Below are 22,845 nucleotides of genomic sequence, written 5' to 3'. Positions count from 1 at the left end.
TGTATTCCCAAATCTTATCATACCTCAAGCACTGCTGCCATTGTGGGTGCTGAGACCTGGCACTCTATACATTTGTTCAATGTCTTTCAAGGCAACATCTCCCGCCACTTGCAAATCTAAGCCATTGTAATATGAACTTACAGGGGTAGCCCCCTCCTCTCCATCAGGCACCCCCCTCAAGTGAATATTCAATGTGTGATATTTATCCTCCTGCTCCTCCAAAAGTACCTGAAGGCTATGTGTAGCTAACTGTAGCTTGTCAATTTTAGATTCGTTGCAGACACTCGGGTCCATCGCATCACTAGCTGCTTTAGTAACTTCCAAAAATTGTTCCTGCAGTGTGGTTAATTTACGGTGTATAGTCTCTAAAGCAGCTTTCAAATCCCTTGCCATGTCAGTATGTAGCAGTCTGAAATGTGCTAAAATGTTATCACTCCAGTGCTAATAGATCTTCACTGGCTACCAGTTGTCTACCGGGCCCAATTCAAGGTGTTGGTGTTGACCTTTAAAACCCTATACGGTTTCGGCCCAGTTTATCTGAAGGAGCACCTCCAGAATCACCAAGTGTGCCGCCTGACAAGATCTGCCTCACAAGACCTTCTCTCGGTCCCACCGGTTAAAACAGCTAGGCTGGTGCGGACCAGAGAGAGGGCATTCTCGACTGTGGCCCCCACCCTCTGGAATTCCCTTCCCTTTTACCTTCGGCACATCCCCTCCCTGATGGGGTTCTGCCGAGCCTTAAAGACCTGGCTATTCAGGCAGGCCTATGGGATTGGGGTGGATTCGTTTTATGATGTTAAACGGAAGGTTGGTTTTAGTTTGTTCTGATTGCTGTTTTAATATGTATATTGTGTTTTTATATTGTTGTACGTCGCCTAGAGTGTCCGCTAACTCGGACAGATAGGCGACACAGAAATAAAATTTATTATTATTATTATCCTCTTGTGAGAGCTCTCTAGTCAATTTTGTGCCTCCGCATGCCATATCTAATTCCCCAGCACTTGACAGTACAGAATCTTCTGAGCGATTGTGTGCGCTATTGCGAAACTTCTGAGTCCGAGTGAGTGCTGGTTTGCATCACCAAACTCAATTCTGCTATTATAATTTAGATCAAATAAGTATTACCATTGCATTCAGCAGCATAGGCCTCCTCAAGAACAAGCAGCCATCTTGCTCAATGACAAGCCACGCCTCCCAGTAAAATTCAATGTTATATTGAGACAACCAGTATGAGGATAGCATGCTGAGCTTGGACTAGAGAGACTGAGATTTAAATTCCAGCTTGACCATAAAGTTCACTGGATGATCCTGGGTGTTCTCTTGGATTAAGCTATCTCACAGGTCTTTGAGAAACAGAACAGAAACTGAGGCCTAAGCTCCACACGAGGGTAGCACATCCATGATTTCAAACATGGGTCAGCTACATTTATACGTAATATGGATGAGGGGGAAGGTTGGGTCACATGGCTTTTAAAATTATATTTTAACATAATTCTGTGCAATGACGTGTTCATGCTTTTTAAATCCTTACCTGTCCCAAGTCTTTGGGATGACGTGGTCTATACATTTAATTTAATGAAATGTAAAAATACTTAAATACTGGGTGTTTATTTTAACCAATATACAGTTCTGTGCATCACTGTTAATCAAATTAACTAACCATTTATCGTTCTATTCTTCATTTCCTTTTGGGCTGTGAAGAGGAAAAATGCCTTTTTTAAAATTTTCATTGCTATTTCAGTTATGAAAACTGGCATCCCCCTTTATTTCCCAAGGTGGAGTTGGCATGAATCTAACTGCAGCAGACACCGTTGTTTTTGTAGACAGTGACTTCAACCCACAAAATGACTTACAAGCAACGGCAAGAGCCCACCGGATTGGCCAGAATAAGTGAGGACAAATGTTTTGTGTACTTGCTTGTTCTCTCTCTCCTTAAAGATATGTTCCACAAATGCTGCTGTGCTGTTTTATGCTGTCCATTGAGTCCACAGGCTAATGGCACAAGGCCTCATAAAACCCTTAAGGCCAAGCCAGCTTGTTTTTCTGAACAACTTGTCACAGAGTGGGTATGCTGGCTGCCATGTCTCGCCTCCAGACCACCAACCTGACTTTGACCACAGCTTCTGCCCCTGGCACTTTCATTCTTGCTGCTTGTGACAGAGCCAGGCTTTTCCCTAGGTGCCACTTATCCAGGTGCACAGCAGACCTGACAACCCTAGCAGAGACCGCATAGAATCAGGTCAGACCATAATAAAGCATTAATCCGTGTCTATCTAAATACTCGATGCAGCGCTAGCACAAGGCAGGATGGGACCAGTCAACATTGGCCATGGGAGTTCCATCTCCTTTACTAGGAAACCAATCCATCTGAGAGCTGGATTTGATGTTTGTTCCTAGTGTTGGGTCAGAGATGCAGAACCACCCTGCTGCCCAACAACCTTCCTGCCTGAGCTTGTGGAAATAGCAACAGTCTGGAAGAGCCCCCAGACCATTTGTCTGTCAATCTCAAGCTGCAATCCTGCCCTTAGCACTTGGGGTTGCTAGGAGATGGAAATACTCTATGCATTCACAAACAACAAATTGCAGATGGATTTTCAAGGAAGCATAGAAATGTATCAGCCAAATGTATATGTTGATCTGGCTTTTATCAAGAATGCAGAACTAAGCTGGTCTGCACACTGTGTTGATTGTGCTGCTCCAGGGATGATGGATTGCAGCAGTGTTCAACATTATGGAAAACAGGAGGAAAAAAAACAAGAAAAAGATAAATGATAGGTATGCATGATGAAGATGCCTGAAGAATAAGGACAGATTGAAATTGTCAGTTGAGGGCTAAACTCTTCCCTTCTACTTTAAATGCTTTTTGTTTTTTACCCATGTTGGCTTTAATTGGGGTGTTGCCCCAATTATGTTATGTTTGAAGATGATATAGTAAAGACTTGTTGGCATTAGAATATGCAAGTTTGCATTATGCAGAATTCTTCATCTAGCAGTTACATCTGTGTAACTCAAAACTTATTTACCCCTACACTAACAGCAGCTAATTTGGCCTAGCAGTTTAATTTACACTGCTCAAATTTTCATTGTTCATATCTTAGATGTCTGTTTTATGCCTTGATTGTGTTAACCTTTTTTGTGTATTATTTTTATTGGATTGTTGTCGCCTTCCGTCACTGGTAGAAATATGGGATAGAAATAGTAATAATTAATAATAAGCTATTCTTTGTCAGTACTTCATGCATTCCAGAGGTGAGCAAGGCAGCAACTCGCGGAGCCTGTCACAATGCCTAAAGGGGATTTGCTGTGGAAGGGAGCGGCGACGGCAGCTTGTGCTTCCAAAAGCTTCCTCCCAGCCCCATGTGTTCTGCAGGGACAAAAGTTGGTCTGGTCTGAGGCAGTAGCTTCCCTTTCTGTTGGGTAAGATAGGCACCAAGATGCAACATGTAAGGCAGAACACCTTTGGGCTGGTGCTTGCAGCTGCCCAAGATCTGCATTCTGCTGGACATCCAGGCAGCAGTTCTACCTTAAACAGAAGGCTTGCAAGCCCCACCTCAGAGAGGTCATGCTTGCAGGTGTGTACTCATGCTTACTAGTCACATCATGTTGCTTCTCTTGCATTTAGTGACGTTCTTCAGTCATGGCAGTCTGATTTTGTGAACAGATAAGAAGGCTGAGTGACTACTCTGGATATGAGGAGACCGTGTGCACGTGTGCTTCCGTGCGCGTAGAGGTGTAAATGACAGGCTTCCTTTGAGGAACTGATGAGGCCGGAAGCCTCAGGAGGGGAGAGTGTTCTTGCACTCGGGTCCTGCTTGCGGGCTTCCCCCAGGCACCTGGTTGGCCACTGTGAGAACAGGATGCTGGACTAGATGGGCCACTGGCCTGATCCAGCAGGCTCTTCTTATGTTGTTATGTTATGGGGGCATGTTTCTTTTACTTGTATTTAGTAAACAAAGCTAAACATTTTGATATAGTCAAGCTTGCCTAATATTTATTTGCAGTTGGCATCAATTCATTGTTACTAACGAACTTACGAAATGAATTTTTTCCTGTGGAAAAATAAAGCACTGGAAAAATTTCCGCCCCACATTACAGGGTGTGTGTGTGAATGATTTCTGAACAATTTCTGTTCCTGAAGGACTTCTACATTTCTTGTTGTGCATTTTGTTTTCATTATTTAGCCTGTGATCTAATACAAACAATGATCTTTAAATACTTTTTTTATGCTCTGCAAGGCCTGTAAAAATTATTCGCTTCATTGGGAGAGATACTGTAGAAGAAATAATCTACCGACGAGCAGCATCAAAGCTCCAGCTGACCAACACCGTTATCGAAGGGGGCCAGTTTGCATTTAGAGCACAGAAATCACAGGGGGTGTTAGATATTCAGGTAAGAGGCCAAATGTAGCTCTGGATAGCAGGGTAAACTGCTGTGCAAAGCTAGCCCCAAGAGATTTAGCACTGTTTGTGTTGCATTAGAAGATCAAGGGAATTTAAGGCTAGAGATGAAATCTGTGGTTTGTGTTTGATTTTTTTGGGGGGGTTGCTTTAAACTTCTGTAAAGGCTCAGACTGTGCTGTGTGATTAACGCCTTACTGGGCAAAGCCACATATATCAAATCATGAACTCTGTGTCATTTGTGAGACCAATGCAGGTATTTGAAACTATGGTTGAAATTCATTTTTTCTGTGAAATTCTGAAATTCAGTCAAACACCACAGAAACTAGAATTTGTAGGAAGTGAGCTCCCGGGAAATCTGTCCCCCAGTTTTATCCCCACTTTAACTGTTTTTTACTTCAATACTGTCATAGATAGATATTTTAGAACCCACCCTGTTCTCTTCACTATAATTTGTTTTAACTATTTTTAATGTTGTATTTTTAAATTGTAACCCACCCTGGGACCTCATTGAGAAGGGCCAGTAAGAAATCTGTTGTTGTTGTTCATAATAAAAATAATATGAATAATAATAATACGATGATGATGATTAACAGCAAATTTATTATGCATCTAAGAAAGTAGACTCTAGTCTACAAAAGCTTGTGCCATAGTAAATATGTGTTGTGGCCTCCAGACTGTCACTATTTTATGAGAGGGATTCAGTCACATACCAGTAATTTCCTACTGCTAAAGTGGATTAAAGAATTCTGTTGCAACAAATCCACTTTTTTATCAAAACTGACAGTTTGCAGTTAGGAGAGTGATGGGGAAATAGACTAAAAAGTGTGGGATAATGATTGATGGGAAGGCATATAACCTCCCACAAACAAATCAGATGAATGCTAAAGATTTGCCATCGTATAACCATGCAAGCTTCATGCAAGCAAATCAGAATGAATACTCAATAAACAGGTCATCTGGAGGAGCCCTTAATTTTTAACATGTCACAATCTGTGGTCCAGCAACAGCAACAAACATTGTTACTCCTATGGAAATTTCAATTTCAAGTGAGTTCATTGTTTTAGTAAACATGCCTTCCTGTAGACTTTTTCTGTTGTAGAATTTTATCTTGAACACAAAACAAAATGACAAGGCAAAAGTAATAAGGATTACTTAGTTGTCAGCATTATGCCCAAATCTGCAGCCTCTTGCTTTATGGCTGCTATGATTGTTATATCACTCTCAAGAAGTCTTTTAAGTGAATGATTGATGGGAAGGCATACAACCTCCCCACAGCTCAAGCAGGTAATAAACTTAATCAGAACTTGATTGATTCATTCTTGTTTACCCATTTTCCTGGCTCCCAACCAGAGAAGCAGACTCAGGACTTGAAGAGTGGGTTTTGCAAAAATCTTTATTCCAGAAGTCAGTACAGGAATGTAGCATTATATAGGACTAGGCATGAAAACAGCAATGGAGAGTTGTCACAACAAGGATTCTTCCTTCCCCCCGACACTCCTTATAAAAGTGAGGAAGCAGGCACACTACTTGCAGTGGCTAACTCTAGCACCTTCTAGCCTTTGCTGCAAGGTGGGAGCTCCTTCTTGGGAGAGACGCTGATTCCTCCTTTTCTGTATTCTGTATGACCTTGGAGACATCGTTGTCTCTGGCTCTGACAAACTCACTCTTATCTCTCTGGAAGAGTCCAGTCTGTTCATTAGAGTCTATCTGTTCAAAAAGTAGGTCTGGGCTGGCTGCCAATGAGGATTCTTTTCTCTCCATCATAGGCGAAGGAGGTTACTGACATCAATGAACTCACTAGACACTAGATTTCTGGAAACATTTATCCTGTGTTTTCCCTGGCCCACTCCACAACATCTGTAACCCACTCTCCATTCTTCCAATCCTGCCAAAAGTTCTCCATGGGGCCCATGTCCAAACTCCTATTTTTCCTAATGTATCTGTAAGAACAGTGCTCTGGAAACATTTGGGAAGGTGAGGGTGAACTCTTTTAACCTTCATCCTTTTTCATTTTTTGAAAGTTGAGTGAAGTCCTGAAGTTTGGTTTGGACAAACTCTTGTCGTTGGATGGAAGCACCATCTGTGATGTGGACCTGGGAAGTGTTATTGGGGAGACAAGAGAAGGAATGTGGCTAATGGATCCTGTGTTGTCTATCACAGAGGGAAATGAAGAGCAAAATTTAGAAAGTATGTTGATGACTGCAACATAGATATAAAAAAACAATTAGCCTCAGTTTGGGAATTGAATTTTGTTCTAAACCCTAACCCTATTCATTCACCCTTCCTATTTTTCCCAAACTCCTTACCATTAGACTTTGCTTACAAAACATAGTCCTGTTACTACTCTTCATGCAGTCTTTCCTTTCCAGAACTCTAGGCTATCTACTTAAACTAACACCTCATCAGAACATTGCTTCAGTTCAGAAGTTGGTTTTGCAGCAGAACTATTCTAAGCTTAGTGAGAGAATGTGATGTTCTGCCTTGGCTATGATGGCTTTATAAGAAAATTAGAGGAAATTAATGGAGGATAGACCTTTCAAGATCTGTTGATCATGATAGCTAAATGGGACTTCTAAATCCAAAGGTAGTAGACCTCTGAATATTGGTTGCCGGGGGGAGCTACAAAGGAGAGCTGTTGTCTCCATGCCCTGTTTGTGAATTTCCTCAGAGGCATCTATCTGGCCGCTATTGGAAACAGGATGTTGGGTTAATCTGATCCAGTAAAGCAGGTCTTAGGTCAGTACACTTCTTCTGAGGTACATTTCTGAGATGTGTTGAATCCAACAGCTAGGGTGTTGGAGATTCATGGCCAAAGCAGATGTGATGGGGACAGCCACAATGGCTCTGCCCATTCACCTATAAAATGGGGTGTATGGGTCTACTTTTTACACAAAAAGGGTGCATGGTATGATGGTGCTCTGTAGCTTAAAGCTGTTTTCTCTTCTAGTATTTGAGTTAGATTGAGAGAAAAGTGTCTGAAGCTAAAGGATGGGAGGAAAGTTCAACTTTTCTCATATATATTGGGGGGGGACATGAATGTGTTTTTGACACACACACTTCCAAAGGTAAACTCAAGGCAAAGGTAAACATCCAAAAGCAGACTCAAGAATAAACAGTCGTAGTTGCCCCTGTCACATCTAGTTTGGCACTCAGTGAAGTTAGCATGTACTTTTGAGTAATCTCTAGATGAAAAATAGGGTTTGGGGGAGATTCTGAGTATTGGAATCCTACTCTTGATTTGCATAATCACAATTTCCTCTCTGAAAATTTAATTTATCAGTTGGTCAAATGCAAGATACCCTAATCTTTAATAGCCTTATTTGGATAGGGAAGGAACTTGACAAAACCTTACAAAAATACTCTACTGCACAAATCACTCAAGACTGGACTTTCTCATAAAAGGAATTCCTAGTTACAGTTTCCTTTGTGAGTATAACTGTTGAACAGAAGGGCAGTTACTTTTTTATTTGATTTTGTACTTCATCCAGACTCTTTGGCATAAGTTTCTCTAATGCAAGTTTTTATAAATTGTTTCTTCACCTTGGTACTGATCGACACTTTCTTGTAAGATCATAGTTGGGAAGCATATAGTCAGGTTGCCCGAAAAAAGTTATTATTGGAAGTGTCATGTCTGTTCTTCAGAGCACACTAAACAAAGGAGGCATCTTTAAAAAATATAACAATGCTAAACCTGAATTTAAATAAAATATCCTTTGTAATGTCAGTAGTTCATTTTGAGATGGTTGTTGTTTTAAGGCCACATGTATCTATATGAAGGCAAAGACTACTCCAAGGAACCTAGCCAAGAAGACCAGAAGGCCTTTGATCAGCTGCTAAGTCTTCAGAAAATTCTCCTTGAAGATACCAGTCAAGAAGGAAGAGCTCTCCGAAATAAAGCAAATGTAAGGATAGGTAACATGTGACATTTGAACACTTTGGGTTGGTGGTTTTATGTGCCACTGTATAACTACTGTAGCTCCTGTAAATTTTACTGTTTTTAAAAAATAATCCCACTTCTGGACATATTCTCCACCTAGAATATACCATGCATTAAGAAAATTGTTCAAGAAAATTCTAGTACAGATTTGCTTACTAGAATTAGTCAAATGGAAAGATTGAGGCATAGAAAATGTTTGGGGTGGGGGTGGGGACATGAGGTGCTCTTCCATCTTGTCCTAGTATGTTACAAGGATCCACAGGATTTCAGTGAAAACTGTCACACTACACAATGATGACTAGATTTTTGTGAACAATTACAGATGCACAGGGCCATGGATGGTAGACTGCAGCAGTATACCAAGATGACTCCCCAAACTTAATTTGAGCCTTGAACATAAGCCCTGCTGGATGAGGCCAGTGGCCCATCTAGTCCAACATCCTGTTCTTACAGTGGCCAACCAGATGCCCATGGGAAGCCTGCAAGCAGGACTGAGTGCAACAGCACTCTTCCCACAGCAACTGGTATTTAGAGGCATAATGTCTCTGGCAGTAGAGGTAGAACATAGTCATTGTGACTGGTATCCACTGACAGCCTTATCCTCCATGAATTTGTCTAATCTTTTAAAGCCAACCAAGGTGATGGCCATCACTGCCTCTTCTGAGAATAAATTCCATATTTTTAACTATCGTTGTTGTTATGTGCCTTCAAGTCGACTACGACTTATGGCGACCCTAATTTTTAACTATTTTAAGTATTTTATTTTGTCTATCTTGAATCTTCCCAAATTCAGCTTCATTGGATGTCTGAGTTCTAGTGTTAGGTGAGAAACTTTTCTCTATCTACTTTCTCCATGCCATGCACAATCTTATACACCCCGCCTTATTCATCTTTTTTCTAAACTAAAAAAGACCCAAATGTTGTAACCCTTGATCACTCGGTTGCCATTTTCTTAACCTTTTCCTGCTCTGCAGTATCCTTTTTGAGGTGAAGTGTATACAGCACTTGAAGTGGGGTTGCACCGTAGATTTTGTATAACACCATTATGTTACCGGAGGCTTTGTTTCAATCCCTTCCCAATGAACCCTGGCATGGATTTTGCCTTTTTCAGAGCTGCCATACATTGCCAACATCTTCATCAAGGTATCCACTAGGACCCCAATGCCTTGTTTGTTGTCAGTCACCAGCAGTTCGGAACCTCTTGGCATATATGTGAAATTAGGATTTTTTGCCCCAACATACAAGGCCAGCACCAGGCATGACTGGGGCCTTGGCACCAGACTGCTGCGGGTTATCATGCCTTTCCTTTCCCAGGTTCTTGTCATGGGCGTTCAGATGGGACCCAGTAAGAAACGTCGTAAATTGAGCCCAGAAGAGTTGGAGGCTCGGCAGAGAAAACTACAAGAGGCAGCAGCAGAGAGGGCCAGGCTCAGGAAAGAAAAGGAGCAAAAGAAGGCAGAAGCTGAACACCAGAAAAAGTAAGACTCTCTGTGTGCAGCGATCTCATAGTGGCACAAGCAATTGAGACCCTGCCCAAGCCTATTTGTTGCAATGATGTCATACTTGGATTAAGGAAAGGTCTTAGGAACTAGGATAGGGGTAAAATTGTTTTTACTCCTCCATTACTCTGAATAGCTTTCTGAAACATCTGAAGAGCATGGGACGCTTCCATACCAGGGTCCTTGCTTTTCTAATATCACCTGTAAATGGGATTAAAACGATGGCTCCTCACAGCACTTGTTATAGCGCTATATTCTCCGTGGCCATGTTCACTTGATGAAGGAAAGGGGAGAGAAGGGGAATGCCAGCTGTTGAAGTATAATGAGGAAATGGACAACCTGCCTGTTTATTTATTGTGCATGTTGCTGCTCTGTTGCACCTCAACAAAGAATCCAGGAAAACAGCAAAGTATATCAAGATTTTAATTTTTGTGTGGAGGAAGCAACGCTGAGAGGCAGAGGAAGAGTTAATCCTAAGGCTTTAAAAAAATTGCACTTGTTCTATTGAAGTACAAATAGGACAACTGATAGTTTGCTTACATTGTTGCACTCTCTGACACTTCAGGTTGGGAGTGGGGAGCGAGGGCTGATGTTTTGTAAAATCTCCAAACTCGCTGCAAGTGAGGGGGCTTCCCTTGGCCCCTCAAGCCTTCTCTGACTCTCGTGGATTCGAGGAGCGTAGAAAGCAGAGATACTTCTTGTTGCTTTCCAAGCTCTGTCAAAGCCCCCCCCTCCAGGCGTGCCTCTTAAGAGGCTAACCTTTGGAGCCTCACCCCAAAGCCAGTATCCGATCAGAATCAAGGTAGTCGTGCTCACGCTGTCCCCTAACACAGATGTAGCAGCAGGAAGGAAGGATTTCCCCTCTTCTCCAGTCATTCCCTCCTGCGAAGATCAAGGAAAAGGGAGCCCGGACAAAAGCAGAGTATTACTGTTTTTAGCGCTATTACTGAAAGTCCGTAGTTTTGATAAATAAAATAATTTGGTTAATCTCAGCCGTGGGCATTACTTCTCAGTTGCACGGGAAGGCTGCGGGGCTAACCAGCATTGAGCAAACAGCAACAGAAGTGGCCTTAGGGAGCCCAGCCCAGCCCATGTTTGCTCAGTGCATGAGGGGGGCAAGTTTTTCCCCCTTAAAAAAAAAGTAAAAGGCAAAACTCTGAAGGGGAAAGAACTATGTTTGAGGACGAGAAATGCATAGCAAGTAATACATTGGAAGTGAACTATTTCCAAGCCTGTCCTCCAACAGCCTCATGGACCAGTCTTCCCGCTATGTACTTTAATTGTGCCTTTGCTTGTCCATACCTATGGAGCTTATGCTGTTGTTCAGTTCCTTACAAAAAGATAAGATTCTTTGGGCTTTGAGAAGAGATGGCACAAGGAAAACACAGGTGGGAAACTAATTAACCTCAGTGCCATGTAGACACCTGATTAAAAAAGGAGTGCAGAAAGTATGGCTGTTCTGCTTTAAATTGCAAGTATGGAAGCACCCATGGTTCCCAAAGTGAAACCATTTTCCAAACCCTATTGGAAAACTGTCCAAACTTAATAGGGAAATAAGTGGAACCATTCTGAGTAATTGTACATAACTTTTTTTTAAGTTTGGGCACCAGAAAAATGTCGTGTGACTTTTTTCATTAATTATTTGATTCTAGGTACGATTAGCTTCCTACAAACATCTCAAAGCAATGTAACAACGAAACAATTTCACATCAGACAACAATTTCAAAAGCAATACAGATACAGACTGTGTGATGGGGAAAACATACATTTCAGCTGTTAAACATCATGGATGTCGTGAACGGGGAGAGCATCCAGGGAGTTGCTACAGAGGAGGAACACACAGGCACTGAGCTTGGTACCCCAGAAGTGCAGGGATGGCTTATGAGAACCGGCAAAGAGACATGTTATTGACCCAAATGATAAAAAGGCAGCTGGAGGTATAGGCAGGGGGAAATCCCATGCAGGCAAAGACCCCCCCAGGCAGAAGATATGAAAGGAACTGGCTGGTAGACTGACAGAGCAAATGAAGGGGGAAAGTGGGGACAGAAGAGACGGAGGATTATTGGAAGTGTGCTAAAAAAAAGTGCATGGAGGTGGGAAAGGGACAAACAGTGGAGAGGAGGGGAGAGAGAAGTGTTATAGTGAGGTAATGTAGGTTTTCAGGAAGCTGTTAAGAAGTCAGTTTGGCAGGCATTGCCTAGGAGGCTTAAAAAAGGGAGTCAGGAGAGAACACAGTTAGATCTGGGGATTGTTCCCGTCCAATGGTGAGCCAAGGGAATTGCAACAAGCAGTGCAATTATATGTTGATTATATGCTGGAAAGCACAGGATGATAGGGACAATCTAAACAGCCTGAAAATAGAATGTGTGAAGATGAGAGTTCTGAACCCGAGAATGACAAGACTCACCAGTGACCTTTGGAAGTAAGAGAAACTAGCACTCTGAAGACACATGGGCCCCATAGGGTTGGAAGGGCAAGAGAGGTAAAGGTCAAAAGTCTTACAATAATGTAAAGGCATCACAGATATTTATATTATTTTCATAAGAGTATTCATAAACTGTGATGTCAGGTTGTGAAAAATGTAGAAAAAGCATTTGAATGAGTTCTAGCTCCAAAATTGGTTGTTGATCCATTGACTGCTATGGAATTGTACACTTTTCTTCCTTTAAACCTGTCTGCTATTTTTCCTTTCATTTTTGGAAACCTGGAAAGAGCATTTCTTTCAGACTTCTTCCCTGTTGCTCAGAATGCGGCTTAACTTTGAGTCAAGCTGTTTTTCAGGCACAGAAAAAGTGTGTGCATGTGCATGCTTTATTTAATCCCGAGCTCTCCCCTCTTAAGAATATCATTTGGTTTAGGTTGTTTTATTTATGGTGCTGTGAAATGATGCAAATGAGGATGGCATTTTGGATATTTACTGGAGGCGGTTATTTGGCAGTGATATCTCTTGGCAAATGTCAAAAAAATTCTGACGTTTTCCTGTGGACTTGTTCAAATCTTATGACGCTGCTAAAGATCAGTATGTTCCTGGTTCAAAGTTGTTTTCAGTTTATGGTTGAGCTCTGTTGACCGCTTGCATATTAATTATTATTGTTAATTATTATTGTTATTTATTATTGTTGTTATTCACAGTAAAGTGGAAGGTATATTGCTAATACAAAATATGATAAACATCTCTTAACGTCTCTTTTTAAAATTCAGGATGGCCTGGTGGGAAGCTAATAACTACAGGTCATATTGCCTTGAGTCAGAAGAGAGCAGTGAAGAGGAGATGGAAAGTGATCTAGAAAGGAGGATGGATGTGGATTTAGAGTACACAGACCCAGACCTGTGCTCCATCAAGTATATTATAGGTGATGTTACCCATCCCACTGCAGGAGAAGAGGATGCCATCATTGTACACTGTGTAGGTAGGTGGAGTAAACTTCGCTAGAACAGACCTAGTTTTTGTGCACCGGATTAGTCGAATTTCTGAGCAGCCGTAGTCCCCTCATCTTCATTTTGTTACGACCTCACTGTTTACAATACATTCAGGAACACACACACACAGCCTTATGTATATGTATATATCTGTGTGTATACATGTAACTCAGGATAACATGCATCTAATGAAATGGACCTTAGTCCATGAAAGCTTATGCCATAATATGTGTGTCAGTCTTTAAGGTGCCACAGGGTTCTTGGTTATTGAGGGGAGAGGCTGTAGTTCCAATTAAGCATGCAGACTGAGCAAGAAGTTAAGTCATCTTCCTCATTTGTTTTCTGCTGGCAATTGAAAATATTTCTTTCTAAACAAGCTTTTGATTTTGTTACTGCTTAAGAAATTGAATGCAAGTGCTGCTATTTGTGTTTTGCTTCTGTTTTTAGTAATTTGTGTGTTAATGGTTGGATTATTGTTGTTTTGATGTTTCCATTTCTATTTGTGGGTAGAAGCACACTCACTGTTCTGCTGGTCCCAGTGTGTCTCCACCTCTCTCTTCTAAAAACGGGGGCACACAACGCTGGTCAAACCCACCCCTTTTTACTGTAAAACCTGGTGGCAGCAGCTTGAGTGTGTGGGGTTTTTAAAATTCAGCTTCAGAGAGATTTCACAACTGATCAGCAGATCAACCTGTTCCCCTTGCAGGTGTGGCTAATGCTGTAAATGACTAGTGTTCACAGCTTGTATCTCACTTTGAGCAACCCTTTAGTGGGGGGGGGGACAGGGTATAACTTTTGAAAATAAAGAAATAAAATACTGAGAATGGCTCTCCTATGAATCCTTGGAAGCTTATTCCTTTGAATAACTGTCCGCTGCCCTTTTCTCTCCCTTTTAAATGGTATCATCTAACACTTTGCTTCAGATGACTCTGGCCTTTGGGGAAGAGGAGGCTTATTCACAGCTCTGGGAAATCGCTCTGACCAACCAAGGAAAATGTATGAGCTGGCAGGAAAGATGAAAGGTAACCAAGATATGGGCAAAAAGTTTTTAGGGGTAGTTTTAGGGGATTCCTCCTTTTTAAAATGTCGTTTTTAATCAAATGGTCCCATTTCTAGCATAAGCAGAAGATATTTTGAAAGTCTCCATGCTGACTTTCTCTTCGTTAGATTAAATTGCTGTTTCAGAATGAACTGAAGCCCAGGAAATTATTCATTTCACTTCCTGATCCATTAACGTCTGCGAGGAAAGAGTCATCATCCCTTCCAGGGAAGAGTAAAACTGTAAGAGAAACCTATATGGTCAGATTAACTGAGAGACAGTTACTTCATGTGTTCACTTCAACTCCTAGATGGCAGATGTAGGTAAACGTAAGAGTGTGGTAGGTAAATTTAGGCTTTAGGCTATATAGTCCCCAAATCGCAAAGAGTGTGAGATGCAAGTTCTTGGTTCAAATCCCTTCTCAGCCATAAACTCACCAGGTGACCTTAAGGCAAATCATTCTCCCAGAAGGAACTAGTGGCCCATAATCCACTGAGAAGTAAATGCTGGCCTTGAAAGTATTACTGACTGACTGAACCCATAACTGTTGCAGGCATATTTAGAAATTCCCCTCTCTCTTCTTCTCCCCGTTGCTTGCTCCTGGCAACTTGGTGGAAGCGAAGTGGATTGATCTATACAGGGGACAGGAAAGCCCAGTTAAGTTGCTAGAAAGGTTCGCATAATCTGCAAATAAATAAATAGAAAAGTTGTTTTATTTTCTCTGCCTGCTGTTTTGTCTACACCATCTGAGAGAGATCAATATTATGCTAAGTGTGTAAAAGAGAAAAAATGTCTCTTCATCCTGGCCTTTGACACTTTGAGAGTCAGGGACAGGGAAGGACGTATTGGTGGCGGAGTCGCTCTATACGTGAAAGAAGGCATTGAATCCAGCAAGCTCGAAACCCCAAAAGAGGCAGACTCCTCCACAGAATCGTTGTGGGTGGTGATACCATGCCCCAGGAGGGACTTAATACTGGGAACGATCTATCGTCCCCCTGATCAAAATGCTCAGGGAGACCTGGAGATGAGATATGAAATTGAGGAAGCATCCAAACTAGGAAATGTGGTAGTAATGGGTGACTTCAACTACCTGGACACAGACTGGCCGCATATGTGTTCCAGTCATGACAAAGAAGCAAAGTTTCTAGATATTCTAAATTACTATTCCCTAGACCAGTTGGTCATGGAACCGACCAGAGGGACGGCAACCCTGGACTTAATCCTCAGTGGGGACCGGGACCTGGTGCGAGATGTAAGTGTTGTTGAACCGATTGGGAGCAGTGACCACAGTGCTATTAAATTAAACATACATGTAAATGGCCAATTGCCAAGAAAATCCAACACGGTCACATTTGACTTCAAAAGAGGAAACTTCACAAAAATGAGGGGATTGGTAAAAAGAAAGCTGAAAAACAAAGTCCAGAGGGTCACATCACTCAAAAATGCTTGGAAGTTGTTTAAAAACACTATATTAGAAGCTCAACTGGAGTGCATACCGCAGATCAGAAAAGGTACCGCCAGGGCCAAGAAGATGCCAGCATGGTTAACGAGCAAAGTCAAGGAAGCTCTTAGAGGCAAAAAGTCTTCCTTCAGAAAATGGAAGTCTTGTCCAAATGAAGAAAATAAAAAAGAACACAAACTCTGGCAAAAGAAATGCAAGAAGACAATAAGGGATGCTAAAAAAGAATTTGAGGAGCACATTGCTAAGAACATAAAAACCAACAACAAAAAATTCTATAAATACATTCAAAGCAGGAGACCATCTAGGGAGGCGATTGGACCCTTGGATGATAAGGGAGTCAAAGGTGTACTAAAGAACGATAAGGAGATTGCAGAGAAGCTAAATGAATTCTTTGCATCTGTCTTCACAGTGGAAGATATAGGGCAGATCCCTGAACCTGAACTAACATTTGCAGGAAGGGGTTCTGAGGAACTGAGACAAATAGTGGTAACGAGAGAGGAAGTTCTAGGCTTAATGGACAATATAAAAACTGACAAATCACCGGGCCCGGATGGCATCCACCCGAGAGTTCTCAAAGAACTCAAATGTGAAATTGCTGATCTGCTAACTAAAATATGTAACTTGTCTCTCGGGTCCTCCTCCGTGCCTGAGGACTGGAAAGTGGCAAATGTAACGCCAATATTCAAAAAGGGATCCAGAGGGGATCCCGGCAATTACAGGCCAGTTAGCTTAACTTCTGTCCCTGGAAAACTGGTAGAAAGTATTATTAAAGCTAGATTAACTAAGCACATAGAAGAACAAGCCTTGCTGAAGCAGAGCCAGCATGGCTTCTGCAAGGGAAAGTCCTGTCTCAGTAACCTATTAGAATTCTTTGAGAGTGTCAACAAGCATATAGATAGAGGTGATCCAGTGGACATAGTGTACTTAGACTTTCAAAAAGCGTTTGACAAGGTACCTCACCAAAGACTTCTGAGGAAGCTTAGCAGTCATGGAATAAGAGGAGAGGTCCTCTTGTGGATAAGGAATTGGTTAAGAAGCAGAAAGCAGAGAGTAGGAATAAACGGACAGTTCTCCCAATGGAGGGCTGTAGAAAGTGGAGTCCCTCAAGGATCGGTATTGGGACCTGTACTTTTCAACTTGTTCATTAATGACCTAGAATTAGGAGTGAGCAGTGAAGTGGCCAAGTTTGCTGACGACACTAAATTGTTCAGGGTTGTTAAAACAAAAAGGGATTGCGAAGAGCTCCAAAAAGATCTCTCCAAACTGAGTGAATGGGCAGAAAAATGGCAAATGCAATTCAATATAAACAAGTGTAAAATTATGCATATTGGAGCAAAAAATCTGAATTTCACATATACGCTCATGGGGTCTGAACTGGCGGTGACCGACCAGGAGAGAGACCTCGGGGTTGTAGTGGACAGCACGATGAAAATGTCGACCCAGTGTGCGGCAGCTGTGAAAAAGGCAAATTCCATGCTAGGGATAATTAGGAAAGGTATTGAAAATAAAACAGCCGATATCATCATGCCGTTGTATAAATCTATGGTGCGGCCGCATTTGGAATACTGTGTACAGTTCTGGTCACCTCATCTCAAAAAGGATATTATAGAGTTGGAAAAGGTTCAGAAGAGGGCAACCAGAATGATCAAGGGGATGGAGCGACTCCCTTACGAGGAAAGGTTGCAGCATTTGGGGCTTTTTAGTTTAGAGAAAAGGCGGGTCAGAGGAGGCATGATAGAAGTGTATAAAATTATGCATGGCATTGAGAAAGTGGATAGAGAAAAGTTCTTCTCCCTCTCTCATAATACTAGAACTCGTGGACATTCAAAGAAGCTGAATGTTGGAAGATTCAGGACAGACAAAAGGAAGTACTTCTTTACTCAGCGCATAGTTAAACTATGGAATTTGCTCCCACAAGATGCAGTAATGGCCACCAGCTTGGACGGCTTTAAAAGAAGATTAGACAAATTCATGGAGGACAGGGCTATCAATGGCTACTAGCCGTGATGGCTGTGCTCTGCCAGCCTAGTCAGAGGCAGCATGCTTCTGAAAACCAGTTGCCGGAAGCCTCAGGAGGGGAGAGTGTTCTTGCACTCGGGTCCTGCTTGCGGGCTTCCCCCAGGCACCTGGTTGGCCACTGTGAGAACAGGATGCTGGACTAGATGGGCCACTGGCCTGATCCAGCAGGCTCTTCTTATGTTCTTATGTTCTTATGAGAGAAATGTTTTTAGGATCCTCTCTAGTTGTGACTGTAATTTGTTTTAAATTGTTATATTATTGTGATCTGCCCTGGGACCTTTTGGTGAAGAAGTAGTAGTAGTAATGTATTATTGTTGTTGTTGTTATTATTATTATTATGGGCTAGTTTTTTACTGTTTTTAAATTTTAATTGTTTTATATACTGTTTTATCTTGTACGTCGCCCAGAGTGGCTGGATAACCAGCCAGATGGGCGACTAACAAATTTAATAATAAATAAATAAAATAAAATTATTAAACCAGAATGGATTCTTACTTATTTCAAGGTTGTATCCAACTAAGTCCTACTCAGAGTAGACCCATTGAAATTAATGAACATCAGTTACTCGTGTTCAATAACTTCAGTTGATCTTCTCTGAGTAGAATTAGCATTGGGTATAATGCTCAGTTTTCCACACAATTCAGTGTTTTTCCATTGTTAATTATTTTTGTAGACTTGGCATTGGGAGGAACTCTTTTATTCCCCATTGATGATAAGGAATCCAGAAACAAAGGACAGGACTTGGTAACTATACAAAGAGATGGTTTTGTTTTGGTTTTATTTCATTTTAGTTATTCCAAATCTTTCTCCTTATAGACAGCAGTCAAACACAGAACAAGCTGCAATAAAATTATGTGGTAACACAGTTCAAATTTTACACACCTTTAGAAACAGCTTTGCTATTAGCTTCTAGCAGTCACGGCAAGCTTGTCTCTAACGTTTGTGGAATATATTTACATTTTCAAGCAACTATGTGCACTAGAAAAAAGAAAATAAAAGCTAGAATGTCAGGATTATATCAAGATTAATTCAGAGGCATCAGTGTACTTGGGGAACCAAAGGAGGGGGCTGTTTCTTATCAACAAGCCATACATTTAGTTTTCTATTTTTGTGATTGGTTCAGCACATACTATTTCTTCCTAGCTGGCCCTTATTGTAGCACAGCACCGAGATCGTTCCAACATCTTGTCTGGAATTAAGCTCCCTGCTTTGGAAAGAGGATTAAAGAAAATTTATCTGGCAGCCAAGAAAAGGGATGGTAAGTGTACCTGTGAGAGTTGTTGAAATGAAAGGAACATGGTGCCCCTCAGTTCGCACATGTATGCCTAAATGTCCCATTTAAACAAGCAGAAAGGCATAGTTGGGACATTATATTTTGTGATTCTCTAGAATTCCTGCCATTGCAGGGTTATCCTGTTGGAAGACTCCATGTCAGCAGCAGCCCCAACAGGTTTTTGTTAATTTATCAGATTGTCCGCAGCAAGGGTAAATCTGGATTAAATGGGGGGGGCAGGAGTTATAGACTGACTGAACTCAGACAGCTTTTTTCTTTTCTTTCTCTCAGCAAGCGTCCACCTGCCTCGCATTGGATATTCGACCAAAGGTTTTAATTGGTATGGAACAGAACGTCTCATCCGGAAATACTTGGCCACAAAAGGAATCCCCACATTTGTGTATCCTTGTGAAGTGCACATTTTGCAGTACTCAAAACAGTGTACCATATCTGTAAAAGCCAGAATATAGAGGTTGGAAATTAATTGCTTTTGTTTACACAGCAATATGGGACCTTCTAAAGTAACGCTAAAGCCCCAGACTACTGCTGCTTGATGACTAACTGGCTTTACACTTTCTTTATCAAAGCACTATACCATTTTCCCAACAATTTTGGAAGCCATCCATAGGTGTAGAACTTCAGAGCAAGGACATAGGACAGTGATGGGACAGAAGATTTTTCTGCCCACTGCCCCTTCAGAGATTTCTTAATGCAAAAGACAGATGAGTTGCAGATCACCTTGAAATTCTGGTAAAACATAGCATTGAGACTTTAAGTATGTCTTTAAAGAAAATGTTGCAATTGAGTGCATATTTACTCAGAAATAAGTACCACTGTGTTCAATGGTATTTATTTCCAAGTAAATGTATACAGAGCATATTAAATCTGCAATCCTACGTAACCAGCTCCATGATGAGTTCTGTATGTAAGGAAGCATTTTACCTCCTGACTGATTAAAGGTGTTAATCGTTGTAGACTGGGAACTCCTTAACTATCCTCTGTAGATACTACTTTCCTAGGAATAAGGCATCTTCTTCTTCTTCACAAGCATCCACAACATCAGTGTCAACGCTAAAGCCCTAAAGGGCTTCAACTATCAAGAATAACTGCTCATAATGCACGAGGCTCCTTCCTGCTGTGTCTGCAGTCAGTCAGCATTCATGTGGCTTTCTTTAGTTGTTTCTTTAAAACACACACACACACGAAACTTGTTTGTATGTTTATAGAACAGAGCTCTCTGAGATATCAGATGCCAGAATCATGCAGTTTTTAGAACACAAGCTGCAGTTTTGCATAGCATCACAATCCTACAAGTGGCTTGAGCGTCTGGGCTTGGATAAGACCTGTTAACAATGAGTACAGCTGGAGCCATGCAGCAGACAGAAGCAGCATTACAGCGGTGCAATTGTGCCTTCCACTTTGTAATTTTACTCTGAGTCTGCAGAACTATTGATTTTTTTAAAAAAAATTAAAATATTTGCGTTAGACTGCATATTTTGCTTTGTAGAAGCATATTGTTTTTAGAAATGCTAGGATTTTGTTGGCTTGAATTTTTGTAAATTGTGTTGTTTTTATTTGTATTTTGTATTAGTGCTTTTCTATTTGTGTGTAAGCTGCCTTTGGTCAAAAGGCGGCCTAGAAATAAACCATAACATATTTTTCCTCTCGTAAAAATATGACTACCTGTAGCAAAACAGCTGAATTATCTAATATTTCAGGAGAAATTGGTTCTACTTCTTGAAAAACATAAGGATTTGTGGTTGACAAGGTGGGCAAAGTTACTTAATTAAAAGCTGTCTTATACTCTGGCTAAGCGCTTACTACATACACGCAGGCCCTAGGGCAGTGGTAGAACCATCTAAAAGCCTACTGCGACATGTTCACTAAGCATTTTGAAAATAAAATCGCTTCCATCTGCTGGGTTCTGGACTTCATTGTTGGTGCTGATAATCCTGATAATTCTTGTCTGATGTTGTTGGAGTTTCTGTTGCTGTGGCCTTAGTACAGGCTTACCAAATTTGCAGATGATACAAAATTGGGAGGATAGCTACTACCCTGGAGGATAGAAACAAAATTCAAAGTGAACTTGATAGGCTAGAGCAGCCTTTCCCAACCTTTGGGTCCCCAGATGTTTTTGGACTACAACTCCCATCAGCCCCATCCAGCATGGCCAATGGTCAGGAATGATAGGAATTGTAGTCTAGAAACATCTGAGGACTCAAAGGTTGGGAAACACTGGGCTGGAGCATTGGGCTGAAAGCATCAAAATGAAATTTAACAGGGATGTGCAAAGTTCTACAACTAGAAAAAGAAACCAAATGTTGTAAGATGGGGGATACTTGGCTCAGCAATACTACATACAAGAAGGATCTTGGGATTGTTGTTGATCACAAGCTGAATATGAGCCAACAGTGTGATGTGGCTGCGAAAAAGGCAAATGGCAGAAGTACAGTTTCCAAATTGTGTATCTGAAAAGTTATACTGCCTTCCTAAGAGTGCTATGTACCTTTGTAGATCTCTCTGACAGACACATCTATGCAGGTGTTGGTGTTCAGAGGGCTTCAAGGCAAATTTTTCTTTTCTGTGGAGAGATGGGAGAAAACCAGGCAGCCCATCAAACAGATTCTGAGGGCCAGTGCTACAGATCCCTTGTCCTTAGCTCATCTTTAGGGATCCGTGATTACAGCCATAAACCTAGCGTGCTGGGTGCAGACACGTTTATCACCTCTCATGGTTGCTTCTCTCTAATAAGGGAGGTGTAACCATCAAACACCACCTCTGAGTCTCAGCACTGCAAATGATCCAGGAGAGCCTATAGTAGTGAGTGCTGAACAGAAACCCAACAGTTGGCAGGCTCCCCTTGGATCCAGGTAACAACAGATGCAAATTGGGGGACAAGGAATCACTGCCAGCAATCGATGGCACAGGGGCTCCAGACCACAGAGGAAGCGACTTACAGCATCAGTTGGCTCAAGTTGAAAGTGTAGCTCCTGTGCTACTTGCGAGTCCAGGCTTTGTATGTACTAGGACACAAAACAACATATCCTAGGCCATGTACATAGAGGAGAGGCACCTACTCCAAGCACTGAACAAAGAGGTGACTCTTCTTTGGGCTTGGGCAGAAGCTCATCTTCAGCCTCTGATAGCATAATACAATCAGGGCATCCTCCACACTCATTCCAATTGGCTCAAAAGTAGGCAATAGACGAGGAGTGGATTTTCAAGCAGATGTTTCAGCAAATCATGCACAGGGTCAGTGTTCCATTGGTAGAGAGCTTCACATTCCCAAATAACAATGAGGTTTTTCTCACATCTCCATGGCCCAGAGGACTCCTCTACATGTTTCCTTCTCTGCAGGTGATTCTCAAGGCATTTAAAAACTACAGGCACAGTTCACAGAGCTAATAGCTCATCAGCACATTGGCTGGATCTCCACTAGTAATATCTGATCTTCTCAGGGTCCAGTCTGGCATCTGGACCCAGAGTGGCTTCATTTAATCAAGTGCAGATTGAGCACAGCTGTTTTGTAAGGCTTAACTATTCTGAGGAAGCTGGGGATGCAGTCCTGACTCCTCAGTGCTCCTAAACAAAGGGTATTTGAAAGGCATTTGTGGCATCATTACGATGTTCAAGTCCTTCAAAGCTTCCCTACGTGAAGCACTGTCCTTCCACGCCAGCCTTGATTGCTTTAGAACCAAACTGAAAAAGGTCTTTCTCTAATACAGTATTCTAGGTTTAGGATTAGTCATGTCATCTTTGTATGTGATGTTTCTTGGGAGTGGAGAATCACTTTATT

At 41.6% G+C, this 22,845-nt stretch overlaps 1 protein-coding gene across 1 annotated transcript in view; it reads left to right on the top strand.

Annotated features, from left to right (window-relative positions):
• CHD1L (chromodomain helicase DNA binding protein 1 like) overlaps positions 1-20,964 on the top strand; it is a 71,126-nt gene extending 50,162 nt beyond the window's left edge. The window contains exons 13-23 of the mRNA XM_061638789.1: positions 1,776-1,890; positions 4,236-4,389; positions 6,422-6,587; positions 8,157-8,302; positions 9,652-9,815; positions 13,038-13,246; positions 14,180-14,278; positions 18,450-18,520; positions 18,920-19,034; positions 19,341-19,449; positions 20,054-20,964. Coding sequence (XP_061494773.1) covers positions 1,776-1,890; positions 4,236-4,389; positions 6,422-6,587; positions 8,157-8,302; positions 9,652-9,815; positions 13,038-13,246; positions 14,180-14,278; positions 18,450-18,520; positions 18,920-19,034; positions 19,341-19,449; positions 20,054-20,132 — 1,427 coding nt within the window. The 3' untranslated portion in view covers positions 20,133-20,964. The remainder of the gene's footprint in view (positions 1-1,775; positions 1,891-4,235; positions 4,390-6,421; positions 6,588-8,156; positions 8,303-9,651; positions 9,816-13,037; positions 13,247-14,179; positions 14,279-18,449; positions 18,521-18,919; positions 19,035-19,340; positions 19,450-20,053) is intronic.
• Positions 20,965-22,845: the final 1,881 nt, after the last annotated feature.

The sequence above is a fragment of the Rhineura floridana genome, chromosome 1 (assembly GCF_030035675.1).
Source record: "Rhineura floridana isolate rRhiFlo1 chromosome 1, rRhiFlo1.hap2, whole genome shotgun sequence".
NCBI classification, from domain to species: domain Eukaryota; kingdom Metazoa; phylum Chordata; class Lepidosauria; order Squamata; family Rhineuridae; genus Rhineura; species Rhineura floridana.
The sequence above is the reverse complement of the archived record's forward strand: the minus strand, read 5'-3'. Positions and strand labels throughout refer to the sequence as shown.